At 36.5% G+C, this 22279-nt stretch overlaps 1 protein-coding gene across 2 annotated transcripts in view; it reads right to left on the bottom strand.

Moving 5' to 3' along the window:
- The window catches only part of si:dkey-88l16.3, a 74451-nt gene that overhangs the window by 11357 nt on the left and 40815 nt on the right, over window positions 1-22279 (bottom strand). For both annotated transcript variants that reach the window (XM_073914494.1, XM_073914495.1), the window contains exons 33-48: window positions 18961-19113; window positions 18597-18863; window positions 16487-16702; window positions 16255-16407; window positions 15646-15912; window positions 15347-15562; window positions 12891-13067; window positions 12600-12803; window positions 9753-9920; window positions 9450-9665; window positions 6936-7165; window positions 5062-5191; window positions 4790-4983; window positions 4425-4611; window positions 2943-3158; window positions 1359-1542 (exon numbers count right to left, since the gene is read on the bottom strand). In XM_073914494.1, coding sequence (XP_073770595.1) covers window positions 1359-1542; window positions 2943-3158; window positions 4425-4611; window positions 4790-4983; window positions 5062-5191; window positions 6936-7165; window positions 9450-9665; window positions 9753-9920; window positions 12600-12803; window positions 12891-13067; window positions 15347-15562; window positions 15646-15912; window positions 16255-16407; window positions 16487-16702; window positions 18597-18863; window positions 18961-19113 — 3178 coding nt within the window. The remainder of the gene's footprint in view (window positions 1-1358; window positions 1543-2942; window positions 3159-4424; window positions 4612-4789; window positions 4984-5061; window positions 5192-6935; window positions 7166-9449; window positions 9666-9752; window positions 9921-12599; window positions 12804-12890; window positions 13068-15346; window positions 15563-15645; window positions 15913-16254; window positions 16408-16486; window positions 16703-18596; window positions 18864-18960; window positions 19114-22279) is intronic.

Genomic DNA, 22279 nt, shown 5'->3' with positions numbered 1-22279 from the left:
CTTACTCTTTTTTTCTAAATAAATCAGTCATTTGAATGAAACATTTGAATGAACAGAGTTAATCATGCATTAAAAATAAGTTCACCTGAAAATATTTGGAGCTTCATTCAGTTCCTGGAGCCTTGTATAATTACAATTGAACCACTGAAGTCACATGGAATATTCCAGCCTGATCTCACGAGAAAACGTAAGTATTTTATATTTTGCCAGTTTAGTGGCTAATTTAGTCATCCGAAAATATATGATTTTCAAAAGGAACTGTGGCACCTAAACCACACCCCTAAACCCAACCGTCATTGGGAGATGAGCAAATCGTACTAAATTGTATAAATTAGTTCTTACGAATTCATACGAATTAGCCACTAAATCAAAAGTTACGAATTGCTGTGAGATTGTGTTAAATATTCTGACAACGTTTTTGGTTAATTTCTGATCATATCAAAACCATTGCCATCTATAGAGGATGAAGGAGCTGTTAGATTTAATCTAAAATATCTTGTTCCAAAAATGAACAAAGGTCTCAAAGGACTGGAATGAGTCATTCGTTCCTCACGGGCCAATCATATGCGTTTAGAGCCGGAAAGACATTTGATCCATTCACATCGAATCCTCGGGCTTGAGTCATTCTGCCACGTGATGAACGAACGATCATGGCTCCTATCGGCTCAGACTGTGTGCAGTGGTTCAGATTATATGTGACTAAGTGTAACGTAAACGATCCACTGACATTTGAAGACATATAGAGGTGAGCTGAGCAAAGAGACCATACATTCATAGACAAAAGAGCAGGTAAACATTGAATTATTATTTTCTCCTCCTTATAGTATTCTATTTATGAGTATCTATTTGTCGTGTGATCAACCTTTTGGGCTAGTTGTAGATGTGTTAGGAAGCAATTTGCAACATTTTAATAACATTTTGGCAAATTGAACCAAATGGATCTTTGAGTCTCGTTCATCGAGATTAACGACTTTTTTTTTTTTTTTTGAGTTGAGTCAGTAAAATGATAAGTAAAACTTCCCATCACTACAACCTACTGATGGTTTAAAGTGTAATTTGCTCATCTTTGACATGTCTAAAATTGCCATGGTCCAGCATAAAAACACAGCAAAATATTACTTTGTATAAAGTAAGAAAAGTAAATGACACTCTTAAATATTCACTCAAAATATTGTTTGTAGCTTGCTCAAACTTCTTATTTAAGCTGAAAATATTCCTGAGATTTCTCTGGGGCGACTTAATTGTATGTTCAATCCACTTAAATTTGTAAAAACTAATGTTAACTTAATTCCTTCATGATGTCCCAACACAAATCGATTGTGTGGAACCCAGCACTTTTACAGTGTTTTATTTCTTACCCTTTCTGAGGCAACAGCACAAGTGAGTTTGGCTGCTTCAGATCCTCATCCAGAACTACAACATAGTTTTGTGGATGTACAACACTGTTGGTCAGTCTCACAGCTAGAATCTGCCCAGCAACTCCATCCACCCAGTAAAGATTCCTTCCCATCCAGTCAATGGCAATGCAGTCTGACTTCACACCTAAACATGCAAGATTTGTTTAAGACAGGAATTATCAATCTTTGCATTGTATCTTTTTAGAGCTGGAATCATGAGGACAGTTCACTCAAAAGTTTTTTTAATTAATTTTTTCAGTTTTGAATTTTTTTTTACAATTAACAATTAAACTGTCCATTTAAGATTAGGTTTTCTTGATTGCATTCTAATCAGACGAGGGAGACAATCCTAATTATGACTGATGCTTTATTAGTCTCTTTTGCCCTTGTCCTGGTTGCTTTGAGTAGAGGGTTTATGAGTGGACATTTATGAGCTTTCTCAGATCTTCAGATCCACTCTTGCAAAATAAACTTGAATATTAATACAAATGTAGTCAACGGAAAAATGAGAGCATCACCTTTTGTTTCAGCTCTGATAAGGCTTTAAAAATCAGGACATAAGAAACTGTTTAATTTTTTTCACTATTAACCAATGATTTCAAATCTCAGTAGTCTTGCACACTTCAACAATACACTGTAATGCTTAAAATTAAGTTTTGTAATATTAAACATTAAGGGCTCTATTTTGCGCAAAGTGCAAAGCGCAGGACACAAAAGCAATAAGGGCATGTCGAAATCCACTTTTGCTGTTTTCAATCAATCAATCAATCAATCAAGCCTTTATTTGTCACTACACTTTCGTATAGCGAAATTGGACCCCCCAGACCAGGACGGAAAAATCAGCTTTGTGACGTGGTGCATTGTCTAAGGGTTGAGCTCATTAAGTTATAGGTGTGTTGGGTGTTGAGAATAAACCTATGAGAGTCTCATCTCCCATTCCCTTTAAGAGTCAGTTGCATCGCGCCATAGAGCATTTGTTTTTTACATGACGGACTTGTAAGTGGTAAAACTGAGTGTTTCACTAGCAAGAAAACAGTTAAACAGAACATCTACAGGCGAGAATGAGAGAATAAGCCTCATGATTTACTGTCACTTTCACTCTCGTGAATAGGGAAACTTCTTGTACCCACAGACATGCACTAGCATATAAATAATTTAGAACGCAAAGTTTATTTCAAAACTATTTCTTAATTCAGGTCTAATCTCCATCAAACGATTAAATGAACAATAATAACGAAGTGTGGTCAAAAAAGTTATATAATAATACACATGCTATGCCCCATATGGTCTAAAACCTTACAGGTGGGCAAATTTAAGCTTGTTTTTAATGAAACATACAAATATGCTGATAATAAATAATACTGCTAATAATAATAATAATAATAATAATAATAATAATAATAATAATAATAATAATAATAATAATAATAATAACAATAACAACATTACAAAAAGGCAAATTGTTTTGACCCTCTTGCTGTGAGGCGATTATGCTACCCACTGCGCCACCGTGCAGCCCCTATTACTATTATTATTTATTTTTACCTTTGACAATAGTTCCAGTATTGTCCTTTTCTCCGTGGAAGGCATATTTGATGCTCTCATCCTCCAGACTGGCCCAGTAAACCCTTCTCTCCCTCAGATCATAGTCCAGAGAAAAGATGGGTTTCCGTCCAGGAGCAGTAAGAGTCTGAATACTGAAGCTTCGCAGACCCATATTCAACAGCTCATCCTGTTCAGAGACTAAAAGACTGGGCTCATCTGCAAAAAACACAATTCACATCAGATTACTACAAAACATATATTTAATAAATAGTAAAAAAAAACCTCTTCATAAATATATGAAGAACAGATATTTCTGTAAAGACTCTGTAATATCTATAGACCACAGACCTGCCAAGCTGTGAGAGTGCAAGACACTATTTACCCTATCGCAGTATTTAGCCGTTCATCACGGTTTGTGTGCATTTGTGATCATGATCCAATGAGTTGTTGCATAACTTTCTCCACGATGCTGTCAGGGCCAATACAGCAAAGCTGTCTGTGTGCAGCAAGCATTTTTGTCAGGAGAAATGTAAAAGAATTTGAGTATGACAGACTTTGTCTTTTATCAGTTGATTTTGTTACCATTCAGACACATGGAACACTGCTGTGTTTGTACACAATCCTCCAGATTACCGGCAGGGCTAATGAATTGAATAGATGGGGAAAGAGACCTGCTGTACTGCTATTCATTGTTTCTCTATTCAGATCCGGGATTTAGGAGGCGAGAAGTCCTCCTCATTTATAGTGTTTATATAAACATGATTATTTTTTTTAATGATAACAAATTGTGGTTATATATTACATGAAATTATGAACGGCATTAAAATTACTTACTGTTTATTTCTCTGCAGTCTACTTCGTAAACTATAAAAGCATGTGTCTCCTTACATCTTGTATCAGATTATCAATCATTTATCTTAAGTTGATGAGCTAAATGGGCCTTTCCCCCCTGCTCGACCAGCCATACCCATTCCTCCCTCCGCTCGCAGCACTCCACACCTATCTTAAAGAATTTTCTGAAAAAATTCTGAGGTTAACTTGAACTAAAAGAGGGGGGGGGGGGTTTATGACCCTTAAAAGGGATAGTTAACCCAAAAATGGAAATTGTCATTTATAAATGCACCCTTTACTTATTTAAACTTTAAAGTTTCGTTTGGTAAACACAAAAGATGATATTTAAAAAAAAAAAAAAAAAATTGGAAACCTGTAATCATTGACTTCCATAGTGTTTTTTTTTTCCTACTATGGATGCCAATGGTTACAGTTTTAAGCTTTCTTGAAAATATGTTTTGTGTTCAACAGACAAACAAAAATCTGGTTTGGAACCACCTGAGGGTGAATAACATGGGAACAAATCATCATTTTTGGGTGAAATTAAAGGCAGGAAAATGTTTTACAAGCGGTCATTTTTTTTTAGCAGAACTTGGGTAAGAAGTTTAGGATGAATCAAAATATTTATAAAAACTAATAATATGCCAATACCAGCAGTTTTGCAGCTGTGACCATCAGGCTCCAGTAAAAATTCAGGGTGGCACTGACAGATGTAGGAGCCCAGTCTGTTAAAGCATTTATGACTGCAGGCAGCTGGCTGAATCTCTTTACACTCATCTATGTCAACGCAGGATAACCCGTCAGAGTGAAGCTTGAAGCCAGTCTTACAGCCGCATCTCTGAAAACACAGACAACATTTTTGAACATGTAGCTATATGCATTTACATTTCGTCTCCTAATATGCTTTTAAAATACTTCAGGTATACAGAATTAAGTTCAATATACTAAATCATCCAAAAATGTAATTAATGATAATTTATGCATTGGCTAATATAAAACTTAAAAAGATGTTTTACTGCTCCATGTGGAGTGTTAATGCAGTAGTGTTGGCATGATGGGCTTCCAGGACTGGAGCAGTTGTTCTTCAGACACCCCACGCCCTCATCAGACCCGTCCGCACAGTCTGACGCCTTGTTGCACACCAAATCTGGGTCCATACACTCCCCACTTCCACACTGGAACAAGTGCGTTGGGCATTTCGTTTGACCACCTACACAATGTTTACACTTTAGCATTAATTCAATTATTATAGTGTGGAGCTTGGAATGGATTTCAGATGTGAACTTACATCCAGATTCATCGCTCTCATCCTGGCAGTCTTTCATGCCATCACACCTCCAGGTCTTTGCGATGCATTGAGTTCTAGATGCACACGACCACTGGAACTCACCACACTTCAGCGGAGTCGCTTTGCAGTTCTGCAAAGAAAATGAGAGGGGAAAAACTGGTTAACTAAATTTACATGGACACTTTTTGTCTCTTGAAATTAAACAAAATTGATTTTGAAATCTGAACATTTACATTAAAATTGAAAAGGATGATGGGTGTATTAGTCAAGTTTCAAATGTCTTTTGATCAGATTTTAAATTAATGCTCATCACACGATAACAAATTCACACCATAAATCCCATACAACAAACACCACTGTTAGCACCAGAATCTTAACAGACCACCAAATAACTAAATACCACAACAAACATCAATACAAAGCACGCCATTAATAAAACAGACCATACAGACAAAACATAGCCACAACAAACACCACTCCAAACACAGCAAAAACGACTACAAACTAAATAGCACGCTGCAATAAAAAAACAACAACACCACTATGAACCTATAAAAACAAACTCGACAAACAACAAACACAGGCCACACAAACACCACTACAAACCAAACAAAAATATTACAGAAAAATGTAACAGAAAAACAAAGACAATCAAACTACAAACACAAAAGATAACCAAAACACAGTAAACAAACACCACAAAACATCACTATGGTACAAACACACCCAAACAAAAACAAAAATCACAACAAAAGAAAAAAAACACTGCAAACTAAATGATAGCAAAAACAAAACATTCACAAACACCACCCAAATACCATTACAGACAAACAAAACAAACACCACTATGGTGCAAACACCTAAAAAAAATACCACCACATCACTATGGTACAAGCACAAACAAAATCACAACACAAAAAAACCCACACAAAACATACAAAAAACCCATAATGAACACTAACAAACACCACACAAATATCATTACAGGCATCCATATAACCAACACACTCAAACACACATGGTACCCCAGTTCCCCCCCACCAGAAAACACCGTCACACAATAAAGAAAGAAAAAACACCACCACACCACTATGAACCTATAAAAACAAACTCGACAAACGCAACAAAAACACAGGCCACACAAACACTACTACAAACCAAACAAAAATATTACAGAATGTTTCAGAAAAATGTTACAGAAAAACAAAGACAATCAAACTACAAACACAAAAGATAACCAAAACACAGTAAACACCAAACACAAAATAAACAAAACACATCACTATGGTACAGAAAAACTCAAACAAAAACAAAATCACAAAAAAAAAAAACACTTCAAACTAAACGATAGCAAAAACAAAACAAAACAAACAAACACTCAAACACCACACAAATACCATTACAGGCATCAAAACAAAAACATCACTATGGTACAAACACACACAAACAAAAATCACAACACACAAAAAAACAACATACAAAAAATCCATAATGAACACTAACAAACGCCACACAAATACCATTACATCCAAATAACCAACAACCCCCCCCCCCCAAAAAAACAAAAAAACAAAAACAAAATAGCAATAAATAAACCCCATGCACATTAAAACAAATGCACCAGAAAAACACAATTACGCAACAAAAAGAAAAAAAAAACACCACACAAAAAACACAGCTAAACAAATTTCACTACAAGCATCAGAACAAACTGCCAAACACACAACAAAGAAAAATAAAACGCCAAACGCACTGTGTACACAATATGTTTTGTGCACGATGCATGTTATGCTTGCATGCTTCAACCAAACTGCCTTGAGCAAATGAATAAATACGAACACAAAAACAAAGTTTAGATTAGTGCAGTTCCTCACCCTCTCATCAGAGCCGTCGCTGCAGTCCTTGTCTCCATCACAGAGCCACTCTTTCAGCAGACACTCATGAGTGTGAGGGCAGCGATGATCCAGAGGACAGTGTGGAGGCTGAGGACACCCCTTCTCATCTGTGTGATCACGACAGTCTGCATACCCATCACAGCGGAGACTCAGAGCAACACACTGACCATTACTGCACTGGAAACGATCACCCGAACAAGGCTCTACAACTGTAAAACCAATAAGAGCGGAATAAAAATATATTTATGATAATAAATGGATTCACACTTTTATGAACATCAGATTCAAGGACTTTCAAATGACTATACATTTTAAAATCAAGCGCCATTGTAATTTACATCAACAGCATTTGTAGTACCATGAAAGTCCTTCATTTTACATACATATAATATTTGCAAAAAATTTGCAAGTAATTGTTGTTTTGAGTTAACAAATGTTTAAAGAAGTTTAATAAAATAGAAGTTTAATAATAACACTAGTCCAATACTAGTAATATTCAAATGTATTTTCTGAAATTGATCAAATGTTTGTTTATTAATCACATTTCTTGTACAGAATTTAAATTTAAGGTTTGTAAATTAAGAATTTCTCTTTTTCATTCCGTTTATGACAGCAATACAGAACAATTGTTGAAATAACACAATAAGCTAATTCAATTTCATTGAATTTAATTCAAGCACTTTCAAAGACGTGTTTGTTTTTACGTACTTTTTAATCCTTAAATCCATGTCTGAAATTCACATATTTTCAAGAATTCCCAGAGTAAGCCAACACCCCATCAGGTAAATGTCTAGCATGTTAGAATGTTTAATATTGGCTTAATAAATACCAGAAAATATTGTGAAAAGGTTTTCTGATCCCAGTTTCAATGGGGATAATTCGTTATACACACAGTCAAACATTCCTGCACATTCCTGATAAGTATTGCCTTTACTATTTGTATTTACAAAAACTATAGGGTGTTAATAATATTAATATAACACTCTTAAAGTAAAATCAGTTTCACTCATACTCGAAGCTACAGTAAAGAGCAAAATTGTACAAAACCATACAAGACATCCTGCCAACAGCAGGCAGCTACCTGTTGAACAAATCAAACATTAAGACAAATTATAATATGTCTGTTAAAGACGAAGGACAAAGAAATAAAAAATGAAATTAAAATGTTCATGTAAACATTACTTGGGCTGTCCTACTTGCCTGATGTAGATTTTCAGAGACTAATGCGGCTCTCTCGTTGAAAACAGCAAAATTGTGTGCCCCTCAGGGTGAGACACATTGGTCGAGGCACAACCTAATTGTGTTGCTCCTGTAATATTATGTGCTTTGAACTGCATGTCCATGTTTTCTCATTGGTGAATGAGATATCATTCTTATTGCAAAACAAATGCGTTTCTTATTTTTTTTGTCTCGTTTCTAGTTCAAATATCTAATAAATCTTAAAATCAAGAAGCATTTTCGTACAAGCAAAACAGTCTTGCTTTAAGAAATAATGTGCCAAAATGAAGCAACTTTATCTTAACAAGCTAAATAACCTACCAATGGGGTAAGAAAAACAATCTTGTCAAAAGGAAAAACAAGATTATTTTGCTTGTTTTAAGGAAAAACTCACTTAACATTGGCATGTTATTTCTGAAAAACAAGACATTGTGTTTTGCTTGCCTACAAAATACTTCTTGATATAAAAAGATTTAGATATTAGGCATTTTTAGACATTTTTATTCCTACACCTTGTCCTAACTTCAGAAGATGTTGTGACATGATAAAAAATCTTTTCCAAATAAAAAGGAGTATTTGTGCTTATGATTTGAGATGGCGAAATGTTTTCTATTACGTCGCAGGAAAACAACATCATAAACTGCTGACAATTATCACCTCAGGTACAGATTATGTGCTTTATTCAGTGTCAAATGTTACTATCGTGAGTTCGAAGGCTATTTTATGTGACATTTGTCGTTCTAAAACCTGCACAGATAGCTAAACTCAGATCTAGAAAATAAAACTAGCAAACAATTTGAAAATGAAAGTCAGTGCGACTCGGTGCAAACCAACAACTTCAGTCAATTAGTAGCCTATGGACTCTCAATAACATTAAAGAGGTTTATTTAAATGAATGGCTGGTTTCAAAATGTTTGTTGGGTTGAGTCTTGTGCAGACAGCCTAATTGCTTGTCCAGTCTTCTGTAGTTAGGACAGGGTTTTGGGAAAAATATTTCGGTCACTTTATTTTGACAATCCGTTGAATTTGATGGTCCATTTTGTTAAATTGAAGTTACATTGCATCTACATGCCAACTAATTCTCATTAGATTGACTAGACTGTTAAGTTGTGGTTAGGGTTAGTGTAAGTTGACATGTACTTGCAAAGTTTCTTAGTCAAAATTTAAGTATCTGTATCAAAACATTAAGCAGACAGTCTACTAATACTTAAATGGACCATCAAAATAAAGTGTTACCAATATTTCTATAAACTGCTACCATGAATACTTCATTACCGCAGTTGGCTTCGTCGGTGCCATCCACGCAGTCTTTTTCCCCGTCACAGAGGAACGTTTCAGGAACGCAGCGGGTTTTATTGTCACACTGGTGTCTACACTCATCTGAGAGCTTCATGCAGTTGGCTTCATCTGATCGGTCCTGGCACTGAGGTGTGCCGTCACATACAAACTTCATGTCTATGCACTTTCTGCCATGCGAACACTGGAACTGGCCTGAAGGATACACAAATGTGTAGTGTCAGCTTGGTCAGTTTAATTCTCTTACTGAAGAGCGAAAGGTATTTCCACAATTAAGCGTACCTTTTTTACATTTACGCTCACAGGTCCTCTCATCGGATCCATCTTTGCAGTCTTTCTCTCCATCACACAGATGGTCCAGCAGAACACACTCTTTGCCATCCATGCAAGGTTTGGACCCCAGAGGACATCTCAGAGGTAACGAAGTACTTGCAATCACACCACCAGTGTCTGAAATAATCAATTTGATCATTATAAAGAGAAAAGATCAAAACATGACATGGCTTTCACTTTTATGCACTTCTAGTATGTACACCTCACAAATTGAATACTTCAATTAGTCTACATTTATTGAATTAAGTGCAAAAATAGAACACACCTTATAGTTCAAAAGCAGGAAAATGCAACGTAATATAATAAACATTCAACATGTACACAAATTAATAATAGAAACTATGATAGTTCCAAAACCACCACTGTCACCAACTTATTGAGAAAGATGGAATAATTTGTTGCTAAAAAACCCTGTGACATCATTGCATGACGACATCGTTATGTAATCGGAACTCAAAACTTCATCTTAACGTAATCTATAAAATAATGACTTCTCAAATTAACTGGCCATCTCAGCAAAATGATTTAAAATATGCTCAATTACAGCATGGTATTGGCAGTTATATTGGTATGTAATGCTACGTAAACGAACAACAATTGTTGACAATGATACATACATACATACATACATATATATATATATATATATATATATATAATATTTATTTATATATTATATATACACCTGTTATATTAGACCTGTTGTCTAATAAATTACAAACAACCTATAAATTAATAAATGATATATATATATATATATATATATATATATATATATATATATATATATATATATATATATATATATATATATATATATATAAAATTTAATTTTAACCTCAAATAGGTTGTTTGTAATTTATTAGACAACAGGTCTCAAAATCAATTTCTGGAGGGCTGCGTACAACTCGGCCGTTAAAAAAGTATGTTCTATACAGTATGAATGTGAAAAGTATGAATGGAATTCGGACGTACTACATCTGCCATTTTGACATAGTCACGTGACATACCTGCGTCATTTGCGTCGCTTAACTCCCATTCATGAATTCGCTCGCGGGGCATAATTGGATAGCGCAGTGTGCATGGAATGCTTACTCCAGAATCTTGCCGGAAGTAGTCATCTGGGTACTTCTCGCATACTGTTTTTTGAATTCTATGAATTCGGACATACTACTTGGCTCGCATACTGATTTTAGCGTACTGTATAGTATGGAAGTATGCAGTTTCGGACGCAGCCCAGGTCTGAACAGTTTTGCTCCAACCCAAATCAAACACAGCTGATTTAAATAATCAAGGTATTCATGAACACCTTGATTAAGCTGCGGTTACACTGGGCTTTTCCTCCCATAGACTTCCATTCATACGCACGTAAATGCGTCAGACCAGAAACACAGGGTCATGCGTCAAGTTTCGCAGGTTGCTGCGGTGCATAGTTCAAGCTTGGTGAACCTGCGAAATTGCATCACTAGCCTGCGTGAGACCAATCGAGGAGCAAAACATGATCTCTCTGGACAGAAATTTAAAACATGGAGCAATCACGGTCACACTAGAGTTTGATTATGCTAAATTCTGTCATGCAGCACTGTGAAAAGGGGCGGGCATATGCGTCAGTTTCCAGTCTGACGCATTCGCATGCGTATGAATGGAAGTCTATGGGGGGAAAAAATTCCAGTGACCGCAGCTTAAGCGGTGTTTGATTAGGGTTGGAGCATAACGTCCAGACCTGCAGCCCTCCAGGAATTGATTTGAATCCTGTGCATTAGAGTGACAAAGGTTGTCAAAGTTGCCGCAAAATAAATCTGCTGTAGCTGACGCTATTGCTGTGGGGTTAATCTCAACTCCCCAGGGGTCGCAATTCAATGAAAGAGGAAAAAAAAAACCTCAAAAGGCTGATTGATTTTTATTAGTATGTTGTCGTTTTATGTAACAATGCAACTATTAACAACCTTCTGTGGGTTATAAGTAATCTCTCGTCATTGTCCCGCAACCCCCACTTTGGAAACCACTGCCTTACTGGACGGATCAATAACAACAGGGTCCTAATAATGCAGAGGGTCCTGGAACTGCATTCCAGCTTCTCTGGTTGTGTGGGAACATACCATTGACTGCTACAGATTCCGTGCCCAGCTATTTAGACCTTACTTGAGCCACACTCTTTTGACTCATTGAGTCATTGTAATAATAAAAAATAATAATAATAAATAAATAATAAAAAAAAGCTAAAAGTAACAAATGAATGCCAATTGCTAAACTTGTTGTTAGGTGCATTTAATAAATGTTGCTCGTTGTTACATCACTATGCTGTTTTGTGATCATGATTATTTTCGCCAGTCTTTCTTTACTCCCACTTTTATCTCTACAGTTGCTTCCTATTGACCAGCTCCCCTCGAAATAATCATACTTTCTTCAATCTAGCCACTGCCACCATGACAAAAGTGATGACAGGACACTACTCGCGAGGTTCGAAATACTTTGGATTTACATTGTTACATGCCCACTTTTGTTATTCTATTCTCCACTTGTCTATTGTCAGTTTTACACTTTGACTTTATTACATTAAGTTTTTCGTGGTATTTTGTCCCTCACTCGTTGATATTGTGGGTTTGCTTATGCGCATTTTATCAAAAATTCATGTTTTATCAAAAATGGCTCTCCTGCCCCTTGACTGACAACCTTTGAGATCCTACACTAAGGTTTTATGAAAAGTTGCTAAATATAGCAAGGTAATTGCCAAGTTGGCAAAACTGAAAACTACCTAAAAAAAAAAAAAAAAAAAAAGTACTGTTTTGAACTTACAACAATCCTTCTCATCTGAACCATCTCTACAGTCGGGTTTTCCATCACAGCGCTGCTGTTTAGTCAGACAAACAGTCTTTTGGTCGCACTGCAAAGCACAAGTCGGGCACTGATACTCATCAGAACCATCAGCACAGTGTGAGTAACCATCACACACAACAGCTTTGTGGACACACTTCCGCTTGTCCTTGCACAGAAAATGGTCTGAAGGCAGAACAAACATGATATTACAGCAAATATGTATGAACATTAAAGATGGTATTCATGAAAAGGACAAATTCCTCCTTTTACCTGGATCTGAACATGAATATATGCAGAACTGCTCATCGGCTCCACTGGGACAGTCCACCTTTCCATCACAGAGCTGAGATTCTGGCATGCACTTTGATGTTTCTTTGCAAAACATAGACGGGCTTCTGCAGCCTAATGTTTTTAAAGGGTCTGCATTGGATGCGTCAGGGATTGAAGCTACAGAACAAAAACAAAATAAGTAAATATTTAGAACCAAAATGTTATAAACAGTGCAAATTGCTTTAAGAATGCAATCCCATTAAAACCCCCCCATTGATGAGTAGATGGTTTCTATGGTGTATTTTTACTGTGCAAGTAAAAAAAAAAAAAAAAAAACACACATGCAGGATCTTTAATTGAATACGACCAATAAATCCTACCGATTCCTCTGATATGAGAACAATCTATTGAAATAAGATTAGGGATGCACCGATATGGATTTTTTTGGCCGATACTGATAATTCTTCAGACTTGGAGGCCGATAGCCGATATGTATAGGCCGATAATCATAAATATTTTAAATTGTTATATTTTTATACAGCAAACTTTATAAAAGATTTAACTGCTCTTTAGAACTGAATAGCCTATACACAAAGCAAAAAAGCTATAACTTCAAAATTTCAAGGTGATTATAGACCTATATTCACGATTTCACATAAATCAGCATCCAAAAAAATGTCCTTTTCTTCATAGCAAATTAACATGCAAGTTGATTGTTGCATAAAATAATAGTTTAAATAACAAAATGGTATTTAATTAACAAGCAAGATAATTATATTTAAATAAGATGAAAATGAAAGAGCTAAGGACTGAAACCAGCTCAAATGGTCATGGATAAAACATGTTACTGGGATGTACACATGTACAAATATGTCATGTCTGAAAAAGCCTTTATCAGAGGTGTTTTGACAATTTAGACCCACCGTACAAGCCAACAGCTAAATACAGATAGTACGTTTTAGTATGTTTAGAAAATGCGGCACAGATTCCTTCTATTTGGTGTTTTGACGTCACATGTAGCTGCTGCTTGTCAATCAGACGCTTCTGCGCTCTATCTTGTCGTCAATCGCGGGAAAATGATCGATGAAAATTTTATGATAAACCACTGAGAGTTTTACTCAACTGTAGAGGCAGAGTCGTCATCAGAGTCAGATTTTGATACAAAACCTGCATTGAGCTGACTTTGACAAACACAGAGCAGAATATAAAGACTGAATTAGCGGCTAGTTAAGAGCCCTTTTGACTGGATTCACCTCTCGCCTCTCCCCCATGCTACAGTGTGTGTGCGGTGACAGCTCGCCCTCGTTATAATCAGTATGAATATTCCGATCAAACTGAATACATCTTACATCATGACATGAGACATGACCAGCAACGTGTTGATAACAACAAATAATCAGATTACAAACAACCGTTATGTTTACACGTGTTGTAAAATGTGCGGGTCCTTCAACGGGACTGGGCTGCGGTTTGGGGTGTGTACGAGACAGAGGGAGAGAGAAGAGCGGTTTAAGCAATGAGACCATTTTCTGTGATGTTTCCTCTTTGGAGACTTATTGTACCACACGGAAAGTAATAATTATTTTGGACCAAGTTACATGAGTCCTCTTTCATTCACCAGCTACAACGAAAAGTTCACCCCGTAACTAATATTATTCGGCCCTAGAGTAATAAGTGAATCTCCCCTGATATCTCTTAACACAACAAAGAGACATATGCAATATGCTGGTGTTTAACTGCATTGCTTTAATGCACTCCTGCATTGCATTCACACATACTCTGCATTCTACGTTACTTTAAAACTGTTGATAAGCTGTGGTGGGCATTACCAAACACAACAGACTAGGTCATCTGACCAATCAGCACAAATTAGCTTTGTGCTAAGGAGGGGTTTGGGAACAAATGAATCGCTAAACAAATCATATGGGAGCCATTGAGATAAGGCAAAAAATAAATGCATTTTATAAGACAATAAATGTTTTTTTTTTTTACCTTGCATACATATCAGACTGTTGCTAAAGACCACCGAAACCAAAATATGACCTTTTTCAATGAATATTAGAGGCTCTTAAATGTCACAAGAATGAAATATTGCATTTTACCTGAAGGACCCGATTTAGATGTGTGGGTCACTTTACAATAGGTTTTCAATAACGTATTTACTAACATGCACTAATTATGAAGAATACTTGCACAGCATTTATTAATCATAGTTCAACATTTACTAATGCATTAACATGCAAAATCATGCTTGTTAACATTGGTTATTGAAATAACAAACAACCATTTTCATTAACATTAACAAATACTGTAATGCATGTTTTCTTCATTGCTTGTTCATGTTAGTAAATGTATTAATTAACACTTACTAATACAGTACAACCCTATTGTAAAGTACTACTGACTTATAAATTAATGATTTAAACCAGAAAATTTGCAAACAGTTACAAACTTACGGCAGTTAGCTTCATCAGTGGCATCTACACAGTCTTTCTCTCCGTCACAGAGGAAGCTCTCTGGGATGCAGCGAGTTTTATTATCACACTGATGTTTGCAGTCGTGTGATCGAGTGAAACAGTTCAGTTCATCAGAGCGGTCCTGACACTGAGGGGTGCCGTCACACACCTGCTTTTTGTCTATGCACATCCTCCCATGAGCACAGCGGAACTGATCTAGGAGCAGACATTGGTTCAAAATGTCAGTTGCACAAGTCCAAAACCTCAAAATCAGTTCGAATTGTATTCATGAGCTTTACCTGCTTTACAGCGGTTTGGACAGCCCTGCTCATCAGATCCATCATCACAATCCTTCTCTCCATCACACACATGAGTGTGGAGGACACACTGACGTCCATCATTACAGGGTTTAGAGCCTACGCGACACTTCAGTGGTCCAGAGTTTGAGTTTTCAGCAGCCTTAGTGGGACATCCATGCTCATCTGATCCATCAGTGCAGTGAGAGCGGCCATCGCACACCAAATCTTTATCTACACACTTCCTCCTGTCCTTACACAAGAAGTCACCTACAACAAAGGAAAAGGATTATTACTGCATGGCTACCAAAAGTAGCCATATTTTGTGAAATTCCTCAGGTAAATGAACATTTCACACCAGTAATTTAGGCTGTGTTAAAAACAGACCCATAAAGACAATCCAATCAATAACATTGCAAATATGAAGACAATCTACAGATTTAAGATATGAAGCATAAAAATGTCAGTTTGCATGCACCCTGGATTAACTGTTAATAACGGCTTGTGTGAAACCAAGCAATATTACTTTGGAAATTACTCTTTAATATTTGGATCACTCTAAACCCATAGTAAAGTGAATCCTTTTAAAAAATGAACTTCTTATAGGAGTACCCGAGTTTGGACATCTGTCAAAACAAAAGGTTTCATCATATCCATCAGGACAGTCTTTCTTGCCATCACAGAGACTAGTGGGAGGGACGCAGAGCAACCCGTCACGACACAGCACAGAAGGACTTTCACATTTTACCACCTTCGTGGGGTAGCCTGAAGACAAAAGCAGTGTAAATGATGTTGTTAGCGTTTCATTATAAATTCTTGCAGGTACAAATCATAGAGTACCCACCACAGTCAGATTCATCAGTGCCATCCACACAGTCTGTCTCTCCATCGCAGAGGAAGTTTTCTGGGATGCAGCGGGTTTTATTGTCACAGCGATGGCTGCAGCTTTTGCTGCGAGTGAAGCAGTCCTTTTCGTCAGAGAAATCTTGGCATTGTGGTTTGCCATCACACACAAGCTTGGCATCAATGCACTTTCTTCCATGGGCACATTGAAATTGTCCTGAGTAGCACAAACAAACAAACAAACAAACAAACAAACAAACAAACAAAATAACACAAAGGTTATCATCAACAAGGAACATTTTGGAGGAGAGTCAGGAAAAAAGTATTTCAGACGCATGTAAAAAAACACTTAAAGTACATATGGTTGTCAATAGATTTATTGCAAATTAACTGCATTTTTTTAATTGCAAAGTTATCATAAAAATTAACCACACACCTATTTCATTTAACATTGTCCTCATTTGCTACATAATGCAGTGTATTTTTTATTTGATGCCATTCCATTGCAAGAACATTTCAATACTATATATATATATATATATATAGGTGCTCATGCATGTACAGTGCTGCTACTTTCAAGAGTTCGAGATTTTTTTTGCAAGCAGCAGCAGTTGCCACTTTTACTTCCTTGAATAGATTATTAATGCATTACCCGCATGTACGCAATTATCCTTTCATTATCGCACAATGTTTTTCACCTATTTTCTTTTGCTTATAGTTTTATTATTTCATTATTTTCTTGTCAGCTTAGTCCCTTTATTAATCGGGGGTTTGCCACAGCGGAATGAACCACCAACTTATTCAGCACATTTTTACATAGCGGATGCCCTTCCAGCCGCAACCCATCTCTGGGAAACATCCACACACACTCATGAGCTACGGACAATTTAGCCCACCCAATTCACCTGTACCGTATGTCTTTGGACTGTGGGGGAAACCAAAGCATCTGGAGGAAACCCACGCAAACGCAGGGAGAAAATCCAAACTCCACACAGAAACCAGCGACCTTCTTGCTGTGTGGCAACAGCACTACTTACTGCGCCACTGCGTCGCTATGCTTAATTTTATAATATAGTTTTATTAAAGTTTAATTATCATTCTTTACAATAACATTGCTCTAATAGGAGAGTAACTCTATATTTATCGATAGGTAACTGATCTAGGACCTTTTAGCCACGACAGCCTACTTTTTATAGTTTTACATATACGAAAAAAGTTTTTTTTTTTTTTTTAAATGTCAATTGTTTTATTAAAAAAAAAAAAAAAAAAAAAAAAAAAAAAAAAAAAAAAAAACAACAACTGGTAAATCCCTAAAAACTCAAGTGAAATAAATTAAAATGAAATAAAATTTATTGCATTGCTACACTATGAAAGCACAACCCATTTGTTCATGCTCATTGAGCTAGGTCATATACAGCACACACAAAACTTAAAATTAACAAGGAGGCATGTTGACATAACACAACATTTAAATCAAGTAATTTTAGCATGCCAAGCTCAAAATTATGCATATAAAATAAACATTTTCCCAACAACAAATTTGTGGCTAATGAAAATGGCGAGTGGCTAGTAACACTGGAAAAATACTAGTCACAGTGGCAGGTGATCAAAAGTATTAATGTCAAGCCTCTTCATCAAGGTCTTCATCTTTAGGCAAAAACATGGGTTATTCTTGTATGTCCAATACGACATCAGGTAAAAATCACTAGATTAGTGTAGTCTTAAAACTCTGTTTGAGATTTTAGGTTGTATTTCATATTGTTAATTATTTCACAATGCAACCCCACTCCTCTTGCCACTTATTTAAAATGTAAACATTGCTGAAAGGTCTTTAAAGATCTTTAAAGGAGAAATTTGGCATTTGTTCACCACGTTTCAAAGCATCCTTAGCAGCTGCATCTCGTTTGCTAAATAAAATGAGCAACAAAGTAGGTAGTGCTGCTAACGCATGCATTGCTTGCGACACCATACCGAATGGAGTAATATTTGAAAATGCAGGATTTCCCTGTTTTAGTGTTTACATTAATGCATTTAGTGGACCAAGTAGAAGTAAACATTTACCAAATATATAAGATTATATGCAGAGAAAAAAAGTGGTTTGAAGGGCTTACCTGCTTCACAATTAAAATCACAGTCAATTTCATCTGATCCATCTTTACAGTCTGACTCCCCATCACACACGTGACTGTGCAGGACACACTCACGTCCGTCCCTACAGGGTTTAGAGCCCACACGACACCTCAGTGATGCTTTAGTTGTGGTTGTAGGTGCTGTGGTGGCACATCCAATCTCATCCGAATGGTCAATGCAGTGAAAGCGACCATCACACACTTGCTTTCTGTCAATGCACTTTGTCCTGTCTTTACACATGAAGTCACCTGGCAGGGAAGGAGATTGCAAAGCAATAAGACAACAAGAGATTTACTCCATCCACTATGTTACAAATAAACCAAACAAATAAACGGTGTTCATTACTGCGATATGGGCAGTTGCGAAGGCAAGGTCTCTCATCAGAGCCATCAGGACAGTCTTTTCTCCCATCACACAGATATTGCTTCAGGATGCAAAGTGATGTCCCTTGACAGGCCACGTAAGGGCTTTTGCAGGGTGATGGAGGAGTGGGCATGGCTAAAAAACAAAACAAAAAAAAAACAATATATTAGACTTTAAAATGCATGACTATAGCATTTCCCTAACTTGTTTTGCCAGTATCTTACTACAGATTTAAATCCATTCAAGGTCAAAAACACTTGAGCTGCTCAAACACTGCAGCAATAGTTTTTGTTCCGCAGTATCAAACAGCTCATTTAAGGATGATGTCTCTCCTTAACTGCTTAAGTCAGTGTTGTGCAAAAGAGAAGATTAGGAGACTGTCGTTTCTTCAACTAGGATCCTTTATTGAACTCACCCATGCTGCAGACATGAAGATGTCTAACAGAAGTCTTACCAGTAGTCTGCTTGTGCATGTTGCACTGAATGTTATATACATTTTAGGGGGGCAGTGATAGAGGTACACACTTATCTAAAAGCAGTAGATAGTTGAATTTAATAATTACAATACTACTACTACTACTACTAATAATAATAATAATAAATACCTTTTACTTATAGGCGCCTTTCAAAGTACTCAAGGACACCTTACAATATATCACAGGCACATTATAAAACAAAAGCAGAAGAATAATAAACATAAGATTAAACCAGAAAATCATTAACAGCAATCCTGAACAGAAAGTCTAACCTGAGATGAAAAATTGTAGATTGAATCCACCTGACGAATATCTAAATGGCAGGGAATTCCATATCTGTGGTGCTATGCAGCTAAAAGCTCTGCCACCAGATGATTTCATCTTAAAATTCCAGCACCCACCCTGATCTAATCAACAAAACAGTCAAATTTATAGGTGCCAATACAAACAGCCTAAAAGTATTGCCTTGAAATTACATGGAAACAAAAAAGGCACAGCCGCGTTTTATAATTGTAAGGTTAATATTTCTCACACATGGGCTGCAAGACTTATTCTTTAGCATGTCATAACATAAAACACAATGAACTAAACTTTCAGATATAAACTACTGCGATTGTGGTAGGCGGACCCTTTAGGTGCGTGCGTTGTGTGCCAATCACGTCAAGGCTTTATATGAGCAGGTGCGCGCTCCGTCTCCGGTTGGCATTTTGTTGTTTGGACCTGTTGATGGGAGTCTCTCCACTAGCCCTCCAGTGAGTAGAGCATGTTGGAAACCGTGAGTAAGATGGAATGGATTATTAAGTTTACATGAGTGTATTTTTCTTTTAAGGATAGTGGATAGTAGTGGTTCTTTGTATGTGTTGCTTTGGTTGCTGTTGTCATTATTATTAGTTTATGATTATTATTTCTAGAAGTTGGTGTTGTTGTTATGATTGTAGTGATGATGTGACATTAACTTATTTGCTTAGTATTGCCCAATCGGAACCAAGGGTGGTGTGACGGTGATATTTTGAATTGTGTGGTTTGTGGTGTATATGATTTACTATATTTAGATTTTTGTTTGGGGTTTATGATTTTGTTTTCAACGTCTAGGGGTCCTACATAGTGGTTCCTATTTGGGTTTTATTATATGCTGGAGTGGGACACATTGATTAACCAAGAATAACAACTGATTGCCAATTTCATTTTTGTTGATTGCGGGTGGGATTTATATTGGTATAGTCTTCCTGGTATTTGTATTGATATTGTTTAATGTTTTTTTTATTGCTATGTATTTTCTTTGTGGTTGTTTTCTAGAATAACCACCTAATTAGCTTTATTGATTCGGTTTATGCCATTTGTGGGTGGGCTTATGGTTGTATGGATTTTTGGGGTATTGTATTGATTTTGTCTCTATTATGATTTTTTTGTGTGTCTATATTTCCTTTTTTTGGCTAAATGTATGGTGTTCTAGAGTGATATCGGCTACACATTGATCCATCTACTTGTCCATTTGTGGGGATGATGCTTTAAGCGCTTATGAATTCAGAGTTGGGAAGGTGTCCTTAACTGGTGTTTTTGTTACTAGGAACACTGTTTAATAAAGGCAACATTTTTATTGTGATGTTGAGCTCAATATTTTAAATGGTAAATGTAAGAAATAAAATTGAGATTTGCTTGAACCGTGATTAGACTCTGCTTGTCACTGTCCATTAAGTTGGATACTTACCATTGGGAAGACCATCTTTAAGTTAGTCTTAGGCGTCGAGGGCCTACCCCTGAGTGCCCCTTTTACACATTGAAACTTAGATTTTATAAATTGGTAATTCCACACCAGGGACGCACCAACTTCAAAAAATGTGCGGCAATGAAATCCAGCTGCTTTGAACCCAATGAAAAATGACACGTGGAAAACACCAAATAAATTAGCATGACACTGCCCAAATCCTGGCCATTGGAGCCTATTCTACTTTGATTGGTCAAGATCAAACCAAACTCTTCTAGGAATAAATTACAGCCACAATGTGGGATTATCAAATACAATGTTGTTTGCAGACAATAAAGACCACTGACTTGCATTATGACCACATGGCAAAACCCATGTCGATTCAATTCAATCTCAACTCATGTAAGGCAGTTCAGAATCACTTTGTTTTTGTAGACTATAGGTGTGTCCCAAATTGCATACTTATGCACTATTCTATGCCCTTTTTCACACTGGAAACTCTATTAAAAAAATTAAAAAATAAAATTGTAAGTGCACTAGGCTTGGGCGGTATTCAAATTTTGATACCGTCAAACCTCCTCCCTATTTTACCCCGGTATCCAGTATTACTGTGCATAATAAAAAAATTATGATGCAAGGCTCAAACAGCGTCACCAAACTGTTGGCTTGTGCCTAAATCATTCAGAAACTGAATACTGTACAAGCGACATTAGGTTCGTGGTCACCTGTTTGTCTTGTTCGTATTAGAGATCTGCATGCTATCTCTATTTAAGTGCATTGTTTTTATGGTGGTATAACGGTATTGAAACTGACACTGTTGCTATTTTTAGATCCCGCGGTATACCATATTACCGCCCAAGCCTAAAGTTCACTTTAAATTTCTCGGATGATGCATTCATATGACCGGTAAAATGAAGTGCAGAATAATGGACACTTCACACACTCAATGACCACAGATTTGCTCATGTAGCGGAAGTGTTGGAAAACTTCATTAATTTTGGAGTGTTAAAGCAAAATTCTCCCACGAGTGATTATAGCGCCTTCCAATGGTCAATGCAGTCATACTTATGGCAGGTATTATTTGGTAGTTTTTTTTTGTTAATTTCAGTAATTTGGCAAT

The sequence above is a fragment of the Danio rerio genome, chromosome 10 (genome assembly GCF_049306965.1).
Source record: "Danio rerio strain Tuebingen ecotype United States chromosome 10, GRCz12tu, whole genome shotgun sequence".
NCBI classification, from domain to species: Eukaryota; Metazoa; Chordata; class Actinopteri; order Cypriniformes; family Danionidae; genus Danio; species Danio rerio.
The sequence above is the reverse complement of the archived record's forward strand: the minus strand, read 5'-3'. Positions and strand labels throughout refer to the sequence as shown.